The sequence below is a fragment of the Cherax quadricarinatus genome, chromosome 18 (genome assembly GCF_038502225.1).
Source record: "Cherax quadricarinatus isolate ZL_2023a chromosome 18, ASM3850222v1, whole genome shotgun sequence".
NCBI lineage: Eukaryota > Metazoa > Arthropoda > Malacostraca > Decapoda > Parastacidae > Cherax > Cherax quadricarinatus.
Window position 1 is genome coordinate 12,118,338 of NC_091309.1, and position 23,673 is coordinate 12,142,010.

The 23,673-nt window shown below is 37.2% G+C and overlaps 1 protein-coding gene and 1 long non-coding RNA gene across 4 annotated transcripts; one reads left to right on the top strand and one right to left on the bottom strand.

Moving 5' to 3' along the window:
- Window positions 1-2,393: 2,393 nt before the first annotated feature.
- LOC128689380 (RING finger protein nhl-1) lies at window positions 2,394-21,614 on the top strand (the record flags this gene model as incomplete). Of its 2 annotated transcripts, XM_070086191.1 has the most annotated exon segments (6): window positions 2,394-3,089; window positions 3,990-4,133; window positions 5,887-6,066; window positions 6,264-6,627; window positions 20,264-20,319; window positions 21,552-21,614. In XM_070086191.1, coding segments are annotated over 5 exon segments (1,395 nt in total), but the record flags the coding sequence as incomplete, so codon positions are not given.
- LOC128689381 (uncharacterized) lies at window positions 4,454-21,990 on the bottom strand. 2 transcript variants are annotated; one of them, XR_011392139.1, is made up of 4 exons: window positions 21,621-21,990; window positions 20,229-20,323; window positions 6,446-6,627; window positions 4,454-6,317 (listed from the first exon to the last, which is right to left on the bottom strand). It is a non-coding gene; the product is annotated as an uncharacterized lncRNA (long non-coding RNA). The 2 variants fall into 2 exon arrangements; XR_011392140.1 differs by lacking the exon at window positions 21,621-21,990 and adding an exon at window positions 20,639-21,529.
- Between the last annotated feature and the right edge of the window lie 1,683 nt (window positions 21,991-23,673).

The following is a 23,673-nucleotide window of genomic DNA, read 5'->3' on the forward strand; positions in this document are numbered from 1 at the left end:
TTATCATACTTCCTAGGTTTTGACTAAATTGGCTAATGTTTGATTGTGGAACTCTGTAGATGTTTATCACTGTGAGAGGTTTTTGTAGGTATTTGGATTTGAATTTAGCTATTATATATTCCCCATGTTCATCCCTTGTGCAAGTATTAGTGATACATTCTAGTTGGTCTGAGTAGTATATAGCTGTGCCACCCCCTTGTTGGTCTGGCCTACAGTTGTGTATGGCTGTGTAACCAGGAATGGCATAGACATCTGTAGTATCAGGCTTTAGCCAGGTTTCAGTTAGTGTAATGATGGACATATTGGCATGCAAGGAATTTAGTAATGCTAGGAGGTCATCGTAATGCTTGCTTAAAGATCTGATATTGTAGTTAAAGATAGTTGTTGTTGGCTCTGAGAAGTGCCTTTGATTGTTCTGCTGTGTAGTAATTACAGTAACTGTTTGAATCATTTAAGTCATTAAATAAGAGGTTGGTATCAGGATCAATGCTTGTAATCATAAGATTTGTAGTGAATCTGTAGTTAGAATTAAGTATAAAACAAAGTAAATATTCTAAAGCTAAAAAAATAGCACCTGAATTATTTAACAAATGTAAAAATAATGAGCTAAGGTAGTTTTTTAAAGCTAAAATAAAGGAGACAATATAAAAGGGACTAAAATAATTTGTGGTGAACAAATAAAGTGATGATCAAATAATGGAGCTTGGGAATATGATAGTAGGTAGTACTTTAAAGGTAATTCTTTAAAGTTAGAATTATAATATAAAATTATAATATAAAAGGGACTAATATAAGTTGTGGTGAACAATAAAGTGGTAATCAAATAATTGCACTAAGGTCTAATATAATGACTTTTGTGGAGTCTATGTTTTGAGCTAGAATGAGCTATAGTACAACTAGATTTAATCTAATAATATAACAATACAAATTAAAAATAGCACCAGTCTCTCACTAGTAATTGCAATATGGTCTAATATAATGAATTTGGTATTGACTATAGTACAACTGAGTTTAATCTAATATAAAAAAGGCACAAGACTCTCAATTTTAATTGCACTAAGGTGTTATATAAGTTGTTTACAAGAATTAGAGTATAACTAGATTTAAATTGACAAGATAAAATATACAAGTTAAGGTAGCAAAAGAATAAAAAATGTAGAAAAAAAAAATATATGAGGTAGTTGGTACTAGTTAGCAAAAGATAGTTAAGGGCCTTGAACAATAATATAATTGAAATATACACTAATTCCACACACAATATAGTCACTAAGATATGAAAACAATCTTAGAGTAGGAATTATAATATAAACTTATAATATAAAAATACAAATTGAAATGGTACTTGCAATTGCACTAAAGTCTGGTATAGGTTGTTGACAAGATCAGGAGTATAACTAGATTTAAATTGACAAAATATAATTCACAATTAAAGTACCAAAAGAATAATAGTAAAAAATAACAAGGGTAATGTCTTGGTTATAATATGATAGTAAGATGGTAGACAGGTACACAGGTACAAAGGATAATATAAAGGATGGAGTTGAATATACAAACTTGAAAATTTGGCAACAAAATGTTATGGGAAGTATAAAATAATGTTTAATGTACAAAAGTAAAATTGACTGGTAGTAAATATGGTGATTAATAAAATTTTAGTAAGTAATAATGATTACAAAAAAGTGAAAAAGTAATGTTTATTTCATTCAATATTGCACTGGTAGTTATACTAGAGGTTATATGGCAGCACAAGGTAATTAAGAGTACTCTAAGATAGTAAATGTGGTATTAAAACAGGTAAAGGTAATTAGACAAGTAATGGTTATTAAATGTCAAAAATGTTAAGAGTAAATTGAAATTATAGTAAAAATGATAATTATTAATTTTAGTAAGTAATATCAATTGATAGTATTGTACAAATAATTTCATTCCTGTCATCAGCATTTTGTGTGCTGGTAAATACTGTACAAAAAATATTTGCCCATTCTTGAAATTTCTACACTTATTTTTTATGTTTGAATACAATACGTACCTCTCCTCACTTAGCGACGTACTGATTTCTTCTATTCTGTTCATTTCAATATACGGTACATTACTGTATAAACATTTGAAAATATACCAGTAATGTTATAAATGGTGCAAAGATGACATTAAAAAATATCAAAGATGGTTGACACAAACTCCCTACCATTATAGTATGCTGCTCACTTAGCAACAAATTTGTTTACTGACGTGGTCTCAGCAACGGAATTCCGTTGTTCAGTGAGGAGAGGCTGTATTATTTGAACACTGTACATTACTGAGATCACTGCTGTTAAAATAACAATAAAAATAAGAATAAAAATACAATAAATATTTAGTAAACAACGTAATTAACTGTCTAATGCTCTCCACAGGAGGACTGCCACCCTGAGGAATGTCAGGTTTGTGTTGACAATTATGACCAAGATCTGAGACGTCCACGTTGTCTGCCTTGTGGCCACACAGTTTGCTCCAGATGTATTAGTACTGCAATAAAGAGGACTCAGCTCTCCTGCCCTATTTGCCGCACCAAGCATAATGCCATAACTGCCAGGGACTTCTCAGTCAACTACAGTTTTGAGATGCTTATAAATAAACACAAAGATACTCCTTTTAAGGCAGAAGGAAAAGTGTCAAAAAAACATTATAAAGTCTGCCATAAAGGTATCTTAAAGAAGGTTCTGCCCTTGATGCGGAAACAGAAGGTTAATATCAGCAGCCTTGTTACCAGCTGTAAAGAAGTGTTGTCCCAGCTTGTTAAATACCAAGAGCATTTAAAGAAGTGTAAGATTCAGCACCACCAACTCCAGGAGAAAATGGTAGAGCACAACTCAAGAGCAATAGGACTCTTGGAACCTGAGGATATAAGGGTGATGCATATGATAACAGAAGGAAAGGAGAGACTACAGAAACTACAAGACAATTTGGGGTCCCTTGGCACTGGTACCTCTTCACACCAATTTTTTACATCCATAGATGAAGCTGATCATTATAATGAAAAGGTAGAAAAGTGGCTCCAAAGGTACCAGGAGCTCTTTCCAGAGGTCGATGCCATACACACCTCAGTAAAGGTATGTTGATAAGAGGGGGTCAATGCCCCCGCAGCCTGGTCTGTGACCAGGTCTCATGGTGGATCAGGGCTTGATCAGCCAGGCTGTTACTGTTGGCTGCACGCAGCCCAACGTACAAACCACAGCCCAGCTGGTCAGGTACTGACTTTAGGTGCCTGTCCAGTGCCTTCTTGACAGCCAGGGGCCTATTGGTAATCCCCCTTATGTATGCTGGGAGGCAGTCGAACAGTCTTGGGAGCCGACACTTATTGTGTTGTTTCTTATCGCACTAGTGGCACTCCTGCTTTTCATGGGGGGGATGTTGCATACGGAGTGATTTTCGTGTGCAAGTTAGGTACTAATCCCTCTAGGATTTTCCAAGTATATCTCTCCCTCCTGCATTCTATGGAGTACAGGTTGAGGAACTTCAAGCGTTCCCAGTAATTGAGGTGTTTTATCACTTGTGTGTGTGCAGTGAAGGTTCTCTGTACATTTTCTGGGTCAGCAATTTCACCTGCCTTGAAAGGTGCTGTTAGTGTGCAGCAATTTCACATTTTTCACAGAGATCTAATACTTAATTCCACCCCCACCCCCCTCTTCTCATCCTCCACTTTGCATAATTTTGGGCTTTTCTGAAATGCATGGGCTATATTTTTCAATGAATATTGTAACAATTATGTACTTTTTTAAAATGAAGTTTGTTTAAAATAGATCAAAAAAGGTGTTCTCAAGTTATAACATGTAAATCTTGCAGGAAGAAAAAATCTGAAAAGCATCATGCAAATCCTTGTTTAGGGGATAAAAAAAACGAAGTTCCCTAAAGCTGAAAGTTTTATTTTTGTATTTAAGATCTTATGTGGCATGCTGTGTTCATCTGAGGAAAACAGATTCTCCCATTAAAGTTTGTATTTCTAATGACAGGTTCAGGAGAACATCAAGAAGGCCCTAAAGATGGTGTCCATAGATATGGGTAACCCAAAATGGAGTGAAAGTTTGAGAAACCTGGGCTGCACACTCATGGAGAGAGTTCAAGCAGTTACTATAAACACTTCAAAGGAGTTGAGTGTAAGTGTGAGGTCATCTGCACTCATCTTTCTTTGAAATATAAATCTGGCTGGTAACTTTAGCACTATAATTTACATAGATTTTTCATGTATGGTGTTGTCTACAAGTGTCAGTTGGTATGGTGTTGTGTACCAAGTATCAGTGAGTATGAGTTTGTACCCAAATGCCAGTACTACATTCATGACAACATTATTAGAAATGCATAAGGAAATGAAATACAGTATTTACACAGGTAAGTCCATACAAGAAATGTTTGCATACTTTAATACAGTAATTAAAAGGCAATAGATATAGAGTGGGATGGAGAATGAAAAAGCATATAATGCCAGGTTTTTATTTAATCACAATATTGATAGAGCAACTTTTAACATGAGTGGCTCAAGAATATTGGTAAAGTAGCTGTTAGCATGAATGGCTCCAGAATATGGGTAAAGCAACTAGCTTTTTACTTGGTTCTTATTTATCACAGAAAATGAGTCCCCATTTTTTCTTTGCTCATTAAAACATGCTCTCACTTTCATACATTTATTGGTGTTTCTTCATATTTGGTTGCATTTGGTTAATGTTAACCTAACCTAAATAAGGTATGCAGGGAAGTCGACTAGAGCAAGTATGTTAAAAGTTGTCCACTGGTGTCATGAGGATAAGTTATATTTACTGCTGTTGGCTGCTTTATTACAATTAGTTTAATGTATTGCTTCCTTGTAACTATGACAGTAATTATAATAGGGCCAGAACTGTCATCTTGTAATAATGACAGTGTGTTCCTAGTGGTAATGAGACACCAACAATGAATAATGATGGGGAGCAGTTACTGTTTGTAGATGATAACATTGTAAGAACATAAGGAGGAGTGCCGCAGTAGGTCTACTGATCCATGCTAGGCAGATTCTTCTTAAATATGCTGTAATATTTTGCATATGTTGTAAAACACTGACTGATACTGACATGTTGATAAAGTGGACATTTGTCACAAGCAATAATGATTCTGTTTCTGTCAACAGGTGTGAATGAGGTAACATTTTTCACACCGTGATTTTCTCTCTTTAAAGACTGTAAAAAGATTAGATGGTCCAGAAGATAACTGGGGTGGCAGTTTTTGCTCATAATGAAATTGACATTATACACAAGTTATTATATATCTGACTATGGCCATGCTTTAGTGAGGCTGATGTTATTTACAGGTTAAAATGGGGTGACACTGTCTGTAGGTCATAACTGGGTTGTTGTCAACAGATGATAATGAGATTCATGGGGCTGACATTGTCCACAGATAATAATAGGGCTGATAGTACAGGTAATAATGAGTAAGATACACTAGGCAGGGGTGTTAATGTTGCAGTTTTATAACTGTAGTGTAAGCACACTTCTGGCAAGACAGTGATGGAGTGAATAATAATGATTGTTCTTCTTTTTCCAGGCCACCCTGCCTTGGTGGAAAACAGCCAATGTGTTAACAAAATAAAAATTAGTACACAAGGCAGTAATGGGGTTGATACTACAGGTAATAATGGGTAAGATACAGTAGGTAATAATGGGGCTAGTAACACAAGTAATAATGGTATGGATACTATCCAGAAGTGATAGTGAGACTGACCATTTCAACAGGTGCTAAAGGAGCTGACACTGTCCACATATGACACTACAGGTCATTATGGGGTTGACACTAGTGATAATGGAGTCGACACTGTCTGCACATGATAATAATGCTTACATTGTCCACAGATGGTAATAATGCTGACACTGTCCACAGGTTGAGCATCTACGAGTAATGAGTGAACCTTTCAAGGCACTAGTGAAGAATCACCAGGTGTTTGCTGTCCACCAAACTGAGACCATGAATTACTATGCTAGAATAACTTTAGAAAAGGGAAAGCTGTGCTTGTACACACTCCAGAAGCTGCCACTGCCCATTGATGCCCACACAATCCAGGTGACTATTAAACTTACAAATCTGAAATTATGAACTTTTTTTATGAATGCAAATGCAGTTTGCTTAGTGATTTATTTTGGTTGGAGAGTGGCATGGTCAGCATGTAGGTGATCAAGCCTCATGTATGCAAAATACTGTAATAAAGAACTCTCCTTTTGCTATCTTTTTATAAACATAATTTATTTGATTTTACACAGCACGAAGATGTTGTGAAAATGCTGGACCAGTCCTCTGTCGTGACATTTCTTGACCTTGGGTATAAAAAGGTAAAAAACGCACGAGTTTACATTCAGCTAAGACTCAAGTCTTCTATGAGCAAAATATTTAAGAATATGTGTACAGGGCATGAAGGTTACACCTTCTGCAACGCTAAACTTACATCTGTGGTTGGAAAGGGTGAGCCAGGGGAGTACGTGGTTGGTGGAGAGTACACTGATTGGGATGGCTTTATAAGCCAAGAACTGCCCATGGACTTCGGTGGTTTTGCCTGCGATACGCCCAGTGCAGGAGATGTATGGTACCTCCCTCGCACTGGTATCCTGTTCCACATCACCACCCGTGCTGGTGGGAATACAGATGGAAAAATTTTTGGTAAGGTGGAAAGTGGCTTAGATGTGGTGAAGGCAATAGCCAAACTCAGGAATGTCAGTAAAGTGACTGTAATGAACTGTGGCATTGTGCTGCCTTTGTAGTTGACTATATAATGTCAATATAATCATGATTCTTTGAAAAGCACTCTTCATGATTCATGTCACTATCATTTGGTGATTGTTAGTGGCACCTGGCAGTGTACTGCTCATTAGTGACTACTGGCACTGTACTGCTTATTAGAAACCTCTAGCAGTGTACTGCTTATTAGTGACTCCTGCAGTGTAATGCTCATTAGTGACTGCTGGCAGTGTACAGCCCATTGAGTGACTTCTGGCAGTGTATTTTTGTTAGATAATCTACCATTATTATTATTATTATAATCAAAAAGAAGCGCTAAGCCACAAGGGCTATACAGCGCTAGATAATCTACCAATATACACTTGTATACTAAACTGTATTTCACTTTGCCTCTCAGATTAAAAGATTTTGTGGTATTATAGTCTTATTTTTTCCTAATTTGTGAATATCAACACCACAATACTCTGGATTTTCTCTAGCCCTTTATTTAATGCAGGAAAATATAACAGCAATCACAAACACACATACCAAAAATCTGATTTTAATCTTCTTTCAACAAACCAGCCATATCCCACCGAGGCAGGGTGGTCCAAAAAGAACAAGTTTCTCTTTTTAACTTTCGTAATGCATACAGGAGAAGGGTTTACTAGCTCCTTGCTCCCAGCATTTTAGTTGCCTCTTGTGAACGCATGATTTACAGAGGAAGAATTGTTCCACTTCCCCATGGAAATAGGAAATAAACAAGAACAAGAATTAGTAAGAAAAAAAGAAAACCCAGAGGGTGTATATATACGTATACGCTTGTACATGCATGTGTAGTGTGACCTAAGTGTACGTAGAAGTAGCAAGATGTACCTGAAATCTTGCATGTTTATGAAACAAAAAAAAAAAAAAACACCAGCAACCCTACCATCATGTAAAATAAGTACAAACTTTCATTTTACACTCACTTGGTAGGACGATAGTACCTCCCTGAGCAGTCGCTGTTTACTAACATACTTTTTTTTTTCTTCTTTCTTCTTCAACAAGTCATCCATCACCCACCGAGGCAGGGTGACCCAAAGAGAAAGAAAATCCCCAAAAAGAAAATACTTTCATTGTCATTCAACACTTTAACCTCACACATAATCACTGTTTTTGCAGAGGTGCCCAGAATAGAACAGTTTAGAAAGTATATACGTATAAAAATACACAATATATCTCTCCAAACTGCCAATATCCCAAACCCCTCCTTTAGAGTGCAGACATTGTACTTCCCATTTCCAGGGCTCAAGTCCGGTTATATAAAATAACCGGTTTCCCTGAATCCCTTCACTAAATATTACCCTGCTCACACTCCAACAGATCATCAGGTCCCAAATACCATTTGTCTCCATTCACTCCTATCTAACACGCTCACGCACGCTTGCTGGAAGTCCAAACCCCTCGCCCACAACACCTCCTTTACCCCCTCCCTCCAACCTTTTTGAGGATGACCCCTACCCCGCCTTCATTCCCCTACAGATTTATACGCTCTCCATGTCATTCTATTTTGATCCATTCTCTCTAAATGACCAAACCACCTCAAACCCTCTTCATCCCTCTGACTAATACTTTTATTAACTCCACACCTCCTAATTTCCACACTCCGAATTTTCTGCATAATATTTACACCACAAAGTGCCCTTAGACAGGACATCTCCACTGCCTCCAAACACCTCCTCGCTGCAGCATTTACAACCCAAGCTTCACACCCATGTAAGAGTGTTGGTACTACTATACTTTCATACATTCCCTTCTTTGCCTCCATAGATAACATTTTTTGCCTCCACATATACCTCAATGCACCACTCGCCTTTTTTCCCTCATCAATTCTATGATTAACCTCATCCTTCATAAATCCATCCGCTGACACGTCAACTCCCAGATATCTGAAAATATTCACTTCTTCCATACTCCTCCTCCCCAATTTGATATCCAATTTTTCTTTATCTAAATCATTTGATTCTCTCATCACCTTACTCTTTTCTATGTTCACTTTCAACTTTCTACCTTTACACACTCCCAAATTCGTCCACTAACGTTTGCAATTTTTCTTTAGAATCTCCCATAAGCACAGTACCATCAGCAAAAATGTAACTGTGTCACTTCCCATTTTGTATTTAATTCCCCATAATTTAATCCCACCCCTCTCCTGAACACCCTAGCATTTACTTCTTTTACAACCCCATCTATAAATATATTAAACAACCATGGTGACATTACACATCCCTGTCTAAGACCTACTTTTACTGGGAAGTAGTCTCCCTCTCTTCTACACACCCAACCTGAGCCTCACTATCCTCATAAAAACTCTTTACAGCATTTAGTAACTTACCACCTATTCCATATACTTGCAACATCTGCCACATTGCTTCCCTAGCCACTCTGTCATATGCCTTTTCTAAATCCATAAATGCAATAAAAACTTCCCTACCTTTATCTAAATACTGTTCACATATATGCTTCAATGTAAACACTTGATCTACACATCCCCTACCTACTCTAAAACCTCCTTGCTCATCCGCAATCCTATGTTCTGTCTTGCCTATAATTCTTTCAATTATAACCTTACCGTACACTTTCCCTGGTATACTCAATAAACTTGTTCCTCTATAATTTTTACAATCTCTTTTGTCCCCCTTCCCTTTATATAAAGGGACTATACATGCTCTCCGCCAGTCTCTAGGTGCATGAAATTACCACCTCCCTTTCTTCGTTGACATTTAAAAGTTCCTCAAAATATTCTTGCCATCTACCCAAAACCTCCCTCTCCCCATCTACTAACTCCCCTACTCTGTTTTTAACTGACAAATCCATTTGTTCCCTAGGCTTTCTTAACTTGTTTAACTCCAAATTTTTTTCTTATTTTCATTAAAATTTCTTGACAGTGCCTCTCCCACTCTATCATCTGCTCTCCTTTTGCACTCTTTCACCACTCTCTTCACCTTTCTTTTACTCTCCATACTTTATCATATGCCTTTTCTAAATCCATAAATGCAATAAAAGCTTCCCTACCTTTATCTAAATACTGCTCACATATATGCCTCAATGTAAACACTTGATCTAAACATCCCCTACCCACTCTAAAACCTCCTTGCTCATCCGCAATTCTACATTCTGTCTTACCTCTAATTCTTTCAATAACAACCCTACCGTACACTTTTCCTGGTATACTCAGTATATTTATTCCTCTATAATTTTTACAATCTCTTTTGTCCCCCTAACCTTTATATAAAGGGACTATACACGCTCTCCACCAATCCCTAGGTACCTTCCCCTCTTTCATACATTTATTAAACAAAAATACCAACCACTCCAACACTTTGTCTCCCCCAGCTTTTAACATTTCTGTCATGATCCCATCAGTTCCAGCTGCTTTACCCCCTTTCATTCTACGTAATGCCTCACGCACCTCCCCCACACTCACATCCTGCTCTTCTTCACTCTTAAAAGATGATATACCTCCCTGGCCAGTGCGTGAAATTACCGCCTCCCTTTCTTCATCAACTTTTAAAAGTTCCTCAAAATATTCTCGGCATCTACCCAAAACCTCCATCTCCCCATCTACTAACTCCCCTACTCTGTTTTTAACTGACAAATCCATTTGTTCCCTAGGCTTTCTTAACTTGTTTAACTCACTCCAAAATTTCTTCTTATTTTCATTAAAATTTCTTGACAGTACCTCTCCCACGCTATCATCCGCTCTCCTTTTGCACTCTCTCACCACTAACATACATCTGATTTTAATATGATTTAAAAAATGACTGTCCTCACTGTATTACACCTACCATCCGAGTTACAACCTGCTCGACATACGTCCACTCGACTTATGACCGTGCATCTGGCAACTGGGCTGGGCCGGCTGATGCACACCGCTGTATAATATTTGACGATACTCGCGGCAGCAATGCGACATGCAGGCAGCATCAGTTTGAGTAACCCTGTCCTATCAGCAGCATCATACTGTATTAACTGTACTAACTGGACAGTAAATTTCACCATGGCCCCTAAGATGAAGTCTGAATCTTGCACTGGAGATTGTGGCAAAAAAGGCTCTTACTCTCGAACTCTCTATTTGTTTTCACTGTTGCACATAAACCTGTCTGTATTTGTCTGCCTGTATATCTGTGTCTGTCTGTATCTCTGTGTGTCTGTTTATCTGTCTGTCTACCTGTGTACCTGTCTTTCTGTCTACCTGTGTGTCTGTCTTTGTCTACCTGTATCTGTCTTTGTCTACCTGTCTGTCTACTTATGTGTCTGTCTTTGTCTACCTGTGTGTGTGTGTCTACCTGTGTGTGTCTGTCTTTCTGTCTACCTGTGTGTGTCTTTCTGTTTACCTGTGTGTCTTTCTGTCTACCAGTGTGTCTGTCTTTGTCTACCTGTGTGTCATTTTTTCTGTCTACCTGTGTGTCATGTTTTTCTGTCTACCTGTGTGTCTGTCTTTCTGTCTGCCTGTGTATCTGTCTTTCTGTCTATCTGTGTGTCTTTCTGTCTACCTGTGTCTGTCTTTCTGTCTGTCTGTCTCAGAGCCACTCATTAAGAGTAATTGGTCTTGATGCCATATTAATAATGATAACACAATAATAATCACTGAGGCGCATTAAATGTGTATAAAACGTTAATATAGCATTTTGCTTAACCCTTTGACTGTCGCAACCCCCAATCCTGAGGTGTCTCCTGGTGTCACAGAATTTAAAAAAAAAAAACATTTTTCTTATGAAATGATAGAGAATCTTTTCCCGATTGTAATGACACCAAAAAAAACGAAATTTGATGGAAAACTGACGGAATTATGCTCTCGCGAAGTTGTTGTTCCAGTCGCCCAAACTCATAGCTATTTCTTTAGAACTCTATTTTTTCTATCGACTGAGTATAAGAAACTGCCCATTTACCGATTTCAACTACCTAATAATGTGGTCAGAAATTTGCAATTTGGCCAATTTCACGAAAACTAAAAAATATGACAATTTCAAAATAAGGTCCAGAATGAACAATGCAGACATTCCTGGCTCTAAAACAACATTTTCTTTGTTCATCAGTCATGTCTCCAGGCCCCTCTGATATTACTCTTGCTTTCTATTTTGAATTTTTATTCAAACAAAAAATAGAAGACTTACTATTATGCAGACTACTGCAATACTGAAATAATTGTATAAATAACATCAACCCATTCATGACTGCATATTAAAATGGCTAGTTGGACATTTATTGGACAATGGCATCATTTGTTTACTTTTGAACATTGGCAAAAATCAAACATTTCCCCTACTTTGAGCTCCATTTCTAGGTTCTTTTTATAGTAAAATCAATCAAAATCACCTCTATTTCTATAATATGTTTTCCATTCTATCAAATGAGACCAAGAAAACGAGAATACAACCATAAATACTATACAAAAATAGACCACAAAGTCGGCATTTTAATTAAAAAAAACGGTCGGAGTTTTGTTTTCTCATTATGCACTGCGTGCTCCAGGATTTTTTTTATAGGGTGCACACTGACCACACAGACCCATTCTCTCACATGTGGGCCTACTAGCTTTCTCCTGCTTGATTTGAAGCCGCTAGAATTTATGAGTACAGTGGACCCCCGGTTAACGATATTTTTTCACTCCAGAAGTATGTTCAGGTGCCAGTACTGACCGAATTTGTTCCCATAAGAAATATTGTGAAGTAGATTAGTCCATTTCAGACCCCCAAACATACACGTACAAACCCACTTACATAAATACACTTACATAATTGGTCGCATTCGGAGGTAATCGTTATGCGGGGGTCCACTCTATATATATGTCAAACACGGTACCGCGTAAGACGTATATATACGGCCGCGACAGTCAAAGGGTTAATCCATCTATGATGTTTTTTTTTCAAAATTATATAATAAACATGCTACGTATCATTTTTTTTTTTTTTTCAACAAGTCGTTTCTCTGGTCGGCTTGACTGAACAAAGCCATTCGTGTCCTGGGTGGTAACAAACACCAACAATGTTTGTTTACATAACTCGCGAACATTCTATTCAATTCAATTCAATTCAGTTCAAGTTTATTCTCTATAAAGGTTACAATGTGGGGTTTACAGGTTTTGGGTATTGTGCGGTTTACATGTTACAAAATACTAATTACAGAGGGGGCCACTAGGACACCTAGCATGGCTAGGCATTTCGGGCAGACTTAGATTAATTCTTAACATTAAATCCTTACAGATTATGGTATTAACCCTTTGACTGTTTCAGGCCCCTTTCTGAAACTGTCATTCTATGTTGCTAAATTTTTGAAAAAAAAAAAATTATTTTTTCTTATGAAATGATAGAGAATCTTTTCCCAATGGTAATGACACCAAAAGTTCGAAATTTGGTAAAAAAAACTCATGGAATTACACTCCCGCGAAGTTAGCGGTCTCGGCGACATAAAGCGTATCGGCGATTTCGCCGACTTTGAGCCCTATTTTCAGCCAATTCCGTTGTTCCAGTTGACCAAACTCATAGCTATTTCTTTAGAACTCCATTTTATCTATCAGCTGAGTACAAGAAACCTCCCATTTACCAATTTGGACTACCCAATATTGTGGTCAGAAATTGGCAATTTGGTCAATTTCACACAAACTAAAAAAGATGCCAATTTCAAAATAGGGTTCAGAATAAACAAGGTAGACATTCTTGGCACTAAAATAACATATCCTCTGTTCATTAGTCACATCTCTAGGCCCCTCTTATATTATTATTGCTTTCTATTTTGATTTTTTATTCATACAAAAAAATACAAAATTTACTGTTGCAGACTGCTGCATTATTGTAAAAATGGTATAAATAATATCAGTGCACTAGTGAAAGAATATTAGACTCCCCAGTTGACGTGTATTGGACGTGTGGTGTGATTTGTTTACTCCTGAACATTGGTAAAAATCGAACATTTCCGCTATTTTGAGCTCAGTTTCAAGGTCGTTTTCATCATCAAAGTAATGAAAATCATCTCTATTTCTGTAATATGTTTTTTTTCTCATTACGCACTGTGTGCTGCAGGATTTTTTTTATGTGGTGCACACTGACCACACAGACCCATTCTCTCACATGTGGGCCTACCAGCTTTCTTCCACTTGATTTGAAGCCGCTAGAATTATTGAGTATATATACGTCTGAAACACTGGCTCGTAAGATGTATATATATGACCAAAACAGTCAAAGGGTTAAGGTTAAGTGACTACATCATAATTTATGAGTTTAGCAATGTGGATGCTTTTGTTTTGGCACAATACAAAGTGTCTATATTGGAGTATCATAGGCAAATTTATGACTAGTTAGGATTTATTATTTTAAGATTAAGATTAGTATTTCTGGGTTTATAGTCAGTGGGTGAGTGAGTGTAATTGTGAATCACCAGGTGGTTATCATGTAGTTAGTTGTCGGGGTGTATCAGGGAGATAAGATGTTTTCTAACTGTAGCTTTGAAAGTGATGAATGTGTCTGCAGTTCTAGAGTTTTCAGGTAGGGTGTTCCAGATTTTAGGTCCTTTGAAATACATTGAATTTTTGTAAAGGTTTAGTCGAACACGGGGAATGTCATAGAGATGTTTGCGTCTGGTGTTATGCCTATGGATCCTGTCACAACTATCAAGAAAGTGCTTTAGGTCAAGGTTAATATTGGAATTTAAGGTCCTGTAGATATAGATTGCACAGTAGTATATGTGGATGTTCTGAAGAGGGAGTAAGTTTAGATCTATGAAGAGTGGGGGGGGGGTGTTGCCAGGGATGGGATTAAGTGATTATTCTTACTGTGGCTTTTTGTTGGGATTGAAGACTCTTAAGTTACATTCACTTGTTAGACGAAGAATGAGGGGAGACCTGATCGAAGTGTATAAGTGGAAGATAGGTATTAATAAAGGGGATATTAATAAGGTCTTGAGGATGTCTCTCCAAGAGAGAACCCGCAGTAATGGATTTAAATTAGATAAGTTTAGATTTAGAAAGGACATAGGAAAGTATTGGTTTGAAAATAGGGTAGTTGATGAGTGGAACAGTCTACCTAGTTGGGTTATTGAGGCTGGGACTTTGGGTAGTTTCAAATTTAGGTTGGATAAGTACATGAGTGGGAGGGGTTGGATTTGAGTGGGACTTTCACATCAGAGCTTATTTCTTGGGTAGCATTGAAAATTGGGTTGGGCAAATGTTTTGTTAGTGGGATGAATTATAAAGGACCTGCCTAGTATGGGCCAACAGGCCTCCTGCAGTGTTCCTCCTTTTTTACGTTCTTATGTTCTTATTGGCTTTAGGTGTGTTGCTGCAGTTGAACCCCAAGCACAGATAGCATAAGTGAGGTATGGATATATAAGTGAATGGTATAGTGTGAGAAGGGCAGTTTGCGGCACGTAGTATCGTATCTTGGAGAGGATCCCCACCGTTTTGGATACTGTTTTTGTTATGTGTTGGATATGGGTGCTGAAATTTAGGTTGTTGTCGAGGTATAGGCCAAGGAATTTGCCCTCATTATGTCTGGCAATTAGAGTGTTGTCGATCTTAATGTTAAGTTGCGCAACACCTGCTCTGCTACCAAATATAATATAGTAGGTTTTGCCAGTGTTAAGTGTAAGTTTATTGGCTGTCATCCAAGTCGATATTTTGAGCAGCTCCTCGTTAACAATGGTGTTGAGGGTGGCAAGATTAGGGTGGGAGATGACACAAGTCGTGTTGTCAGCAAAGAGAATGGGTTTCAGGTGTTGGGATATGTTTGGAAGATCATTGATGTAAATGAGGAAGAGCAGGGGTCCAAGGACACTTCCCTGCGGAACTCCAGTATCAAGTGGCCGTATTGATGAGGCTGTGTCTTTAATGGTGACATACTGATACCTATTAGAAAGGTAGGATTTAAAATATGCAAGCGCATGGCCTCTTATACCATAGTGGTCAAGTTTGTGGAGTAGGATGCCATGGTTTACTGTGTCAAACGCTTTTCTTAGGTCAATAAAAATTCCTAGCGGATATTCATTATTTTCCAATGCTGTGTAAAGCAGGTCTAGCATTTTTATAATTGCATCATTAGTGCTTTTATTTTTCCTGAATCCAAATTGGCAGGGGTTGAATATGTTTTGTGACATTATAAATGAATATAGTCTCCTGTGCACCAGTTTCTCGAAGATTTTGGATAGCAATGGTAAGTTTGATATTGGCCTATAGTTGTTTACATCTGTAGGGTCACCACCTTTATGTATTGGTGTAACCCTTGCTGTCTTGAGTAGTGTTGGGAAAGGGTTAGTTTCTAGTGACTTGTTAAAAAGTAATGTAACAGCATGCAAAAGGACATGGGCCGCTCGCTTGTACAAAACTGTGGGACATGAGACAGATTCCCAGAGTTATTTTTAAGTGACTTTATGATCGCGGTGACTTCCGTGGGCTCAGTTGGTACAAGATAGAAGGAATTTGGGAAATTCCCATCTAGGTAGTCCCCGGCACAGGCATTGGTACATGGGATTTTACTGCCGAGAGTAGATCCTATGTTTGAGAAAAAGTCGTTTATCTTGTTAGCTGTATCAGTGGGATGCAGTGGTGTTTCATGAGGTTTAGTTAGAACAATATTCTTGTTTTTTTTCAGTTTGTGGGTCCCCAGAATCTGGGAAAGTGTTTTCCAGGTCTTTTTTATATCTCCTCGTGTGTCACTGAATCTACTGGAGTAGTACAGTTGTTTGGCTTTCTTTATTAATTTGGTGAGAACTGTTGAATATTGTTTAAGAATATCTTTGTGTATTAAGTCCTGTCTATATTGCTTTTCATATTGGTGTTTCTTATCAATGGATTTCAGAATGCTGCTGGTTAGCCATGGGCAACCAAGGCATTTATTCATGTTCTGTTTCATTTTTATAGGACAATGTTTGTTGTAGAGTCTAAGTATTTTGTTAAGAAAAATGTCTGTCCAATCGTCAATACCATTGGCACTGGAGAATTCTGTAGGCCAGTCAACAGTTTCTAGGTCTGCTGTGAAATTCCTTATTGAGGCCTCGTCATGGAGTCTAAATGAAACTTTGTTGTATTCGAGTGGTGGCTTACTAATGTTTGTTAAGAGGAAGGTTGAGTAGTGGTCAGTAGTGCTGTCTATGATTATTCCTGATTTAAGGGGGGCTAGTATATTGGTCCATATATGGTCTATTATGGTTGCACTTGTCTCAGTCAGCCCAGTTGGTTTAGTTATTGTTGGTATGAGAAGTGTGTTGTTCATACTGTTGATGAAATCAGTTACAGTCTGATCATCTGGTAGGCCAAGGTTGATATTGAAGTCTCCAGCTAAGAGAAGGTGGTGCTTGTTCATTTGTCTGTTTGTTATTAGTGACTTTAGATTCTTACTGAAGTTTGGGATGTTTGTGTGGGGATCCGGTGTATGGCACCGATTGTTATAGGTGTCTTGGGGTTTTTTACAGTAAAATTAGCAAAAATGTATTCCCCATATTCATCACTAAAGCAATTAGTGCTAATACAAGATAGTGAATACAGGAAAGAGTAAGGTTATGAGGATAAAAAGATTAGGTGATGAAAGATTGGATATCAGATTGGAGGGAGAGAGTATGGAGGAGGTGAATGTATTCAGATATTTGGGAGTGGACGTGTTAGCGAATGGGTCTATGAAAGATGAGGTGAATCATAGAATTGATGAGGGGAAAAGGGTGAGCGGTGCACTTAAGAGTCTGTGGAGACAAAGAACGTTGTCCTTGGAAGCAAAGAGGGGAATGTATGAAAGTATAGTTTTACCAACGCTCTTATATGGGTGTGAAGCATGGGTGATGAATGTTGCAGCGAGGAGAAGGCTGGAGGCAGTGGAGATGTCATGTCTGAGGGCAATGTGTGGTGTGAATATAATGCAGAGAATTCGTAGTTTGGAAGTTAGGAGGAGGTGCGGGATTACCAAAACTGTTGTCCAGAGGGCTGAGGAAGGGTTGTTGAGGTGGTTCGGACATATAGAGAGAATGGAGCGAAACAGAATGACTTCAAGAGTGTATCAGTGTGTAGTGGAAGGAAGGCGGGGTAGGGGTCGGCCCAGGAAAGGTTGGAGGGAGGGGGTAAAGGAGGTTTTGTGTGCAAAGTGCTTGGACTTCCAGCAGGCATGCGTGAGCGTGTTTGATAGGAGTCAATGGAGACAAATGGTTTTTAATACTTGACGTGCTGTTGGAGTGTGAGCAAAGTAACATTTATGAAGGGATTCAGGGAAACCGGCAGGCCAGACTTGAGTCCTGGAGATGGGAAGTACAGTGCCTGCACTCTGAAGGAGGGGTGTTAATGTTGCAGTTTAAAAACTGTAGTGTAAAGCACCCTTCTGGCAAGACAGTGATGGAGTGAATGATGGTGAAAGTTTTTCTTTTTCGGGCCACCCTGCCTTGGTGGGAATCGGCCAGTGTGTTAATAAAATATAAATAAACAAGATAGTTGGTTAGAGTAATAGATTGCAGTACCACCCCCAACTTGGTATGGTCTGCAGTTGTGGATTGCTGTGTATCCTGGTAGTGGGTAGATATCTACTGTGTCCTGCTTAAGCCAGGTCTCAGTAAGAATAATGCAGGAGAAGGGTGTCTTTAGTGACTCAAGGAGTGCCAGGAGGTCATCATAGTGTTTGCTTAAGGACCTGATGTTGTAGTTAAGAACTGATGGACTTTGAGCAGTGTACAGGATAGTGCTGACTTGTGATGCTGTGTAATAAAGGCAGTTACTTTCCAATAAGTTTTGATTGTGTGTTAGATTATGGAGGTTTAGATCAGGGTCAACGTGATCATTCATATTTTAGGTTTAAATAGTGGTTGTTTATATCCTGTATTATGTGGTGAGTTCTAATACTGATTTCTGTAGTGGTGGGAGGTTTGGATAAGTATACCGCTAAAGCACTTTGGTCATATAGAGTATAGTCACTAATAATCATAATGAAATTTATATTGTCTATGTGTTGTGCTAGAATGAGCTAAAGTACAACTAGGTATAAACTAATACTATAAAAAAAAATTACAAGTGGCACCAGACTCACTCTTGTAATTGCACTAAGGTCTAATATAATGAATTTAGTGTTGTCTATGTATTGAGCTAGAATGAGCTAAAGTACAACTAGGTATAAACTTATAATATAAAAATACAAATTAAAATGGTACTTGCAATTGCACTAGGGTCTGATATAAGTTGTTAACAAGAACAAGAGTATAACTAGATTTAAATTGACAAAATAAAATTCACAAATTAAAGTACCAAAAGAATAATAAGTAAAAAATAACAATGGCAATGACTTGGTTATAATATGATAGTAAGATGTTAGACAGGTACACAGGTACAAAGGATAATATAAAGGTTGGAGTTGAATATACAAACTTGAAAATTTGGCAACAAAATGTTATGAAAAGTATAAAATAATGATTAATGTACAAAAGTAAAATTGACTGGTAGTAAATATGGTGTTTAATAAAATTTTAGTAAGTAATAATGATTACAAAAAAAGATTAATTAGCAAAAATAAAATGAAAAAGTAATGTATTTCAAGTATTAAATTTTAAGAACAGTTATTTGGATTCAATATTGCACTGGTAGTTATACTAGAGGCTATTTGGCAGTACAAGGTATTTAAGAGTACTCTAAGATAGTAAATGTGGTATTAAAACAGGTTATGGTAATTAGACAAGTAATGGTAATTAAATGATGTCAAGAACGTTAAGAGTAAATTGTACTGATAGTAAAAATGGTAATTAATTATTAATTTTGGTAAGTAATATCAATTAATAGTATTTAAAAAAATATGAGGTAGTAATATGGACAGAGAAAGTACACTCATTCTCTCTCTCGTTTATTCATTTAATCTTGTTTACTCACCTCTCACTCTACATTAACACTACAGATATTTTAAGGTAAGTAATGAGTGGACACGATTATTATATTATAGTTTAATAATAATATTATTATTAATATTAGTACATTTGTATTATTGTAATAATAATAATAATAATAATTATTAATATTATTAATTTAGGGCACTGGAGCACAGAGCCACTGTATAGCACTGTCTGGATTTTTTGGGTTATCCTAGGTAATTTATACTATGTATGATAACTTCACTTACGTGTACCTGTGAGAGAGAGAGAGAGAGAGATACAAAGACAGCCACATTCAGTCAGCCAACCACCCACCCAGCCAGCCGGATATGTTTACACATGTTCCAGAGTTGTTTCTCTTTACTTAGGGTATAGGTTATACAACATTCTGGCAGGATGACACTACCAGTGGTATTCTCCCATTCCACTGTGTCGACAATACATAAAGATAACAGTAACAAATGATACTGTATGCGATGTAAAGTTTACAATACAGTTCACTACCATGTATACAATACATACAGTACATAAATAATTAAAATATAACAATAGAAGTAAATTATGGTAAAAAGAATGAAATAATGATTGTACATTACATTACAGTACTATGTAGGTAGTTTATATAGGAAAGGTTTGACATTATGCCCTACCCAGTATGTCAGCAATTTTCAAAAGTTCGACTTATGTCCATTTTGACTTACGACCGGTTGGTCGGAACCAAGCTTGGTCCTAAGCCGGATGGTACCTGTATAAGATACAACCACGTTAAAACTGAATGACAAGTGATACCCTGATGATGCGTGAAAACACCAAGTAACCATAAACAACAACGATTAAAACACACACACACTACTAATATTACCACACAGCAAAAAAAAAAAAAAAACTAGGCCAAGTATTACCGACAAGTGCTTTTGACAACTAGTAACCCCACCCTACACACTAAAACTTTTGGAGCAGGGAGAATGGACCTAGTAGTGATCAACGAAGAGGCAGGGCCAGGAGCTATGAAACGACCCTGCAACCATATATAACTGAAAACACACACATGAGAGCTTACATAATCCACAACCCCTTTCAAAGGGGGGGTACCTAGTTGCTGGTGAAGTGCTCTTGATCCAAAGAGTTGAAGCTATCTTCCCCTTTGATCAAGTCTTATTACCACCTATTTCCCCAGATGCTGTATGACCTTACGGGTTTAGCGCTTCATGATTACAGTGCGTGGCAATATTTTAATCCACAAACTGGGGCGTTGTATTCTTTCATGTATACTTCAAAGGAAGCGCTAAACCCAGTGGATCATTCAAGGCAAGGATTGATGTAGCTGTATCGAGCCCTAGGTTTATTATTCATATGTTTAATATATTATGCACCCCATACCCATCCTGTAGGTGGTAGTCCAATTACAGAGGTACATAATGGGCCCATGGACTGGACCCCAAAGTTTTGATAGTTGAACAAGACCAAGGAGGCTCGATCTTCGTCTTGGTGTGTTAATAGGGTCACTGACAGCGAAGCAGACACAGTACCTGATTGTATTTATTGTCCCTCATGGATTTAACGCCTCAGATAAATTATAGTTACGGATAGATAAGATACACATAATACATCGAGGGACATTTTTTACGCGTCAACTAGTGGCTTTGACTTTTGCAGCCAGAGTCTACCCGTTAATTCAGTGAGCACTCAGTGGGTCTCTCGTTCTCCAAATGCTACATGACACGGGTATAGTGCTTCCCTGATTAAAAAATTTAGAAGGCATTATTTACTAAAATAGTTCATACATATCAATGTTAGATGATGTCTGTAGCTGCGTTATCAGGTATTGAAGCAAATTTTCCTCGTATTAATAACACTGTAGGTTACCATCCCAGGTTAGCCCAAGAGAGCCAAGCAACGTGGCTTATTATCGTTTAGTTTTCTTGGTCTTTTTTCTCCAGGATGTCACCCCACTATAGTTGGTTAACTCCCAGGTACCTGCTTGAAGTCGGGCAGCAGGTACAGTATAAGGAAACTTGCCCATACGTTTCCCCAAGACTTGCCTAGGGACCAAATCCAGGTCCTTCCTGTTGTGAGGTGAATGCTTTACCACTGAGCTACAGTTCACATGAACTTTGATGATTATTGACCTCACTGTCGATCTTGGCAGTGACAGCGTACTTAAAAATCTGAAGGACTGTTTTTTTTTTCTAAACTAGTGGTTTTCTTTTGTGTGGGTGTTATTTGTCAGTAAGCTTTAACAGTAATTTGGACAATCCCATGACTGTTGTGATCCTATTTTTAACTGGGTGGACTGACTACCGTCACGTGCTTTGTTCCTTACAATTGCCTACCACTCCTTTGAGTGTTTTATAAAGGCCTAGCTGTTTTTTAATGTGGCTTTAAAATGCCTAGATGTTTTAAACGTGACTTAGAAAAAGGCCTAGTTCTCTTTGAAACGTCATTAAAAGACTTACACTTTTAAATTTAGTTTGAAAACATGACTCACGAAATCGTGGTATTTTTTTTTTTTTTTTTTTTTTTTTAGCTGGAAAAGCCCTAACTTTGTTCGAAATGTAACTTGAAAATGCCTAGCTCTATTAGGAATTTGGTTGGAACAGGTCTAACTCTGAAATATGGCTTGGAAGAAAAAAAGCAAAACTTTTACAATTTTGCGGTAGCCCATAAATTAGTTATTCTTTTGTCACATATTATGAAGTTGAAAACAAAACATTGCTAGACCTTCTGCAAGATTTTACATTCGTCAAGAGCAACAATTGCATTTCAGAATATTTTTCAGGATAGGTATCTTAAGTACTGAACATAAAACAATATTCACTTCATCTTTAACGCCTGTTCATGAGTCAATTTCTTGTCAATATTATGAATAAAGAAAGTCAATCAAAAATAATTTGTGGACGCAAACGTTGATTCTGTCAATGAGTCTTCGATGTGGGACAATGTAAATGGCAGATATATAAAAATTATCTACCCAACTTATTTTTTAGAGTATAACCTATTTATTCTATATATTTACTGATCAAATAAATATTTCCCTTCGTTGGATTATCATCAGTCTGTTTAAAAAGTGTATAGTACTGGACTGGACAATAACGTTTTCTAATCAAGTGATTTGTAGTTCTTAATCTGGGTATAATTATTATTCTCCCTTGTGGAAAATTACATTTATCTGAATGTATCATTATGTACATAACAGTAAATGAACAAAGATAATTATTATTTATCAGTTAGACAAGTAGGAATTTGCGACACCTAGGTCGCAAAAAATGTCCCCCTTCGATACCTACCACTGTCATATCCACAAGTTGCTCTGGACCTATTAATTATAAATGAAATATGTATCACCAGGAATACTAGTAAATATATAAATTTGTGGACTGTATATTAAAATTAAAAAAAGGATTATATATACACACATTTACATAACAAAGAAAATATCTTAATATCACTCACCAATTTGACTGGAGATTAAGGTGTATCATACTCAAAAAACCTCACTAACTAAATTAATGAAAATAATACTGGCCAGAATTATAACACAAATCTATATAGCTTATCTGAGGTTCCTGGAGCTGTCTTGTCCAGACGCCTGATATCTCAAGTTATGCAGGACTGCACATCCAACAATTTCGCCTCCTATTTGAGAGGTGTCAACACAATTTTACCTCTAGAGCACGAAAAATTCTTCCCATTATTAACTAACATTCTGTACAATTCAAACAACAATGGCGACTCTCGTCTGCGCAGGCGCAGCTTCTTCCCATTTTCGATAATATGATTTTTATTATATACAATATAGGACATCTATTTACCTATAAATTACCGTATTTCCGGAAAATATACAGTATTTTCCACATCCCTTGACGATAGACACTTTAATTTGTTACCACCTTTCCTTCTCTTGTCTTGATTTAGGAGAAAACTTTTCCAGGTATGTCAACAAGCATATTAGACAATTTTATAAAATGAGAACGAAAATAAGATTTTTTTTTTTTGCTGACAGAAGCGTGAAGCATCAAGTCCTCAAACGAACACAAATTGATAAATGGTGACTGACAGGACAGTACTGAATGTTTCTCTGATCAGCTCTAGTTC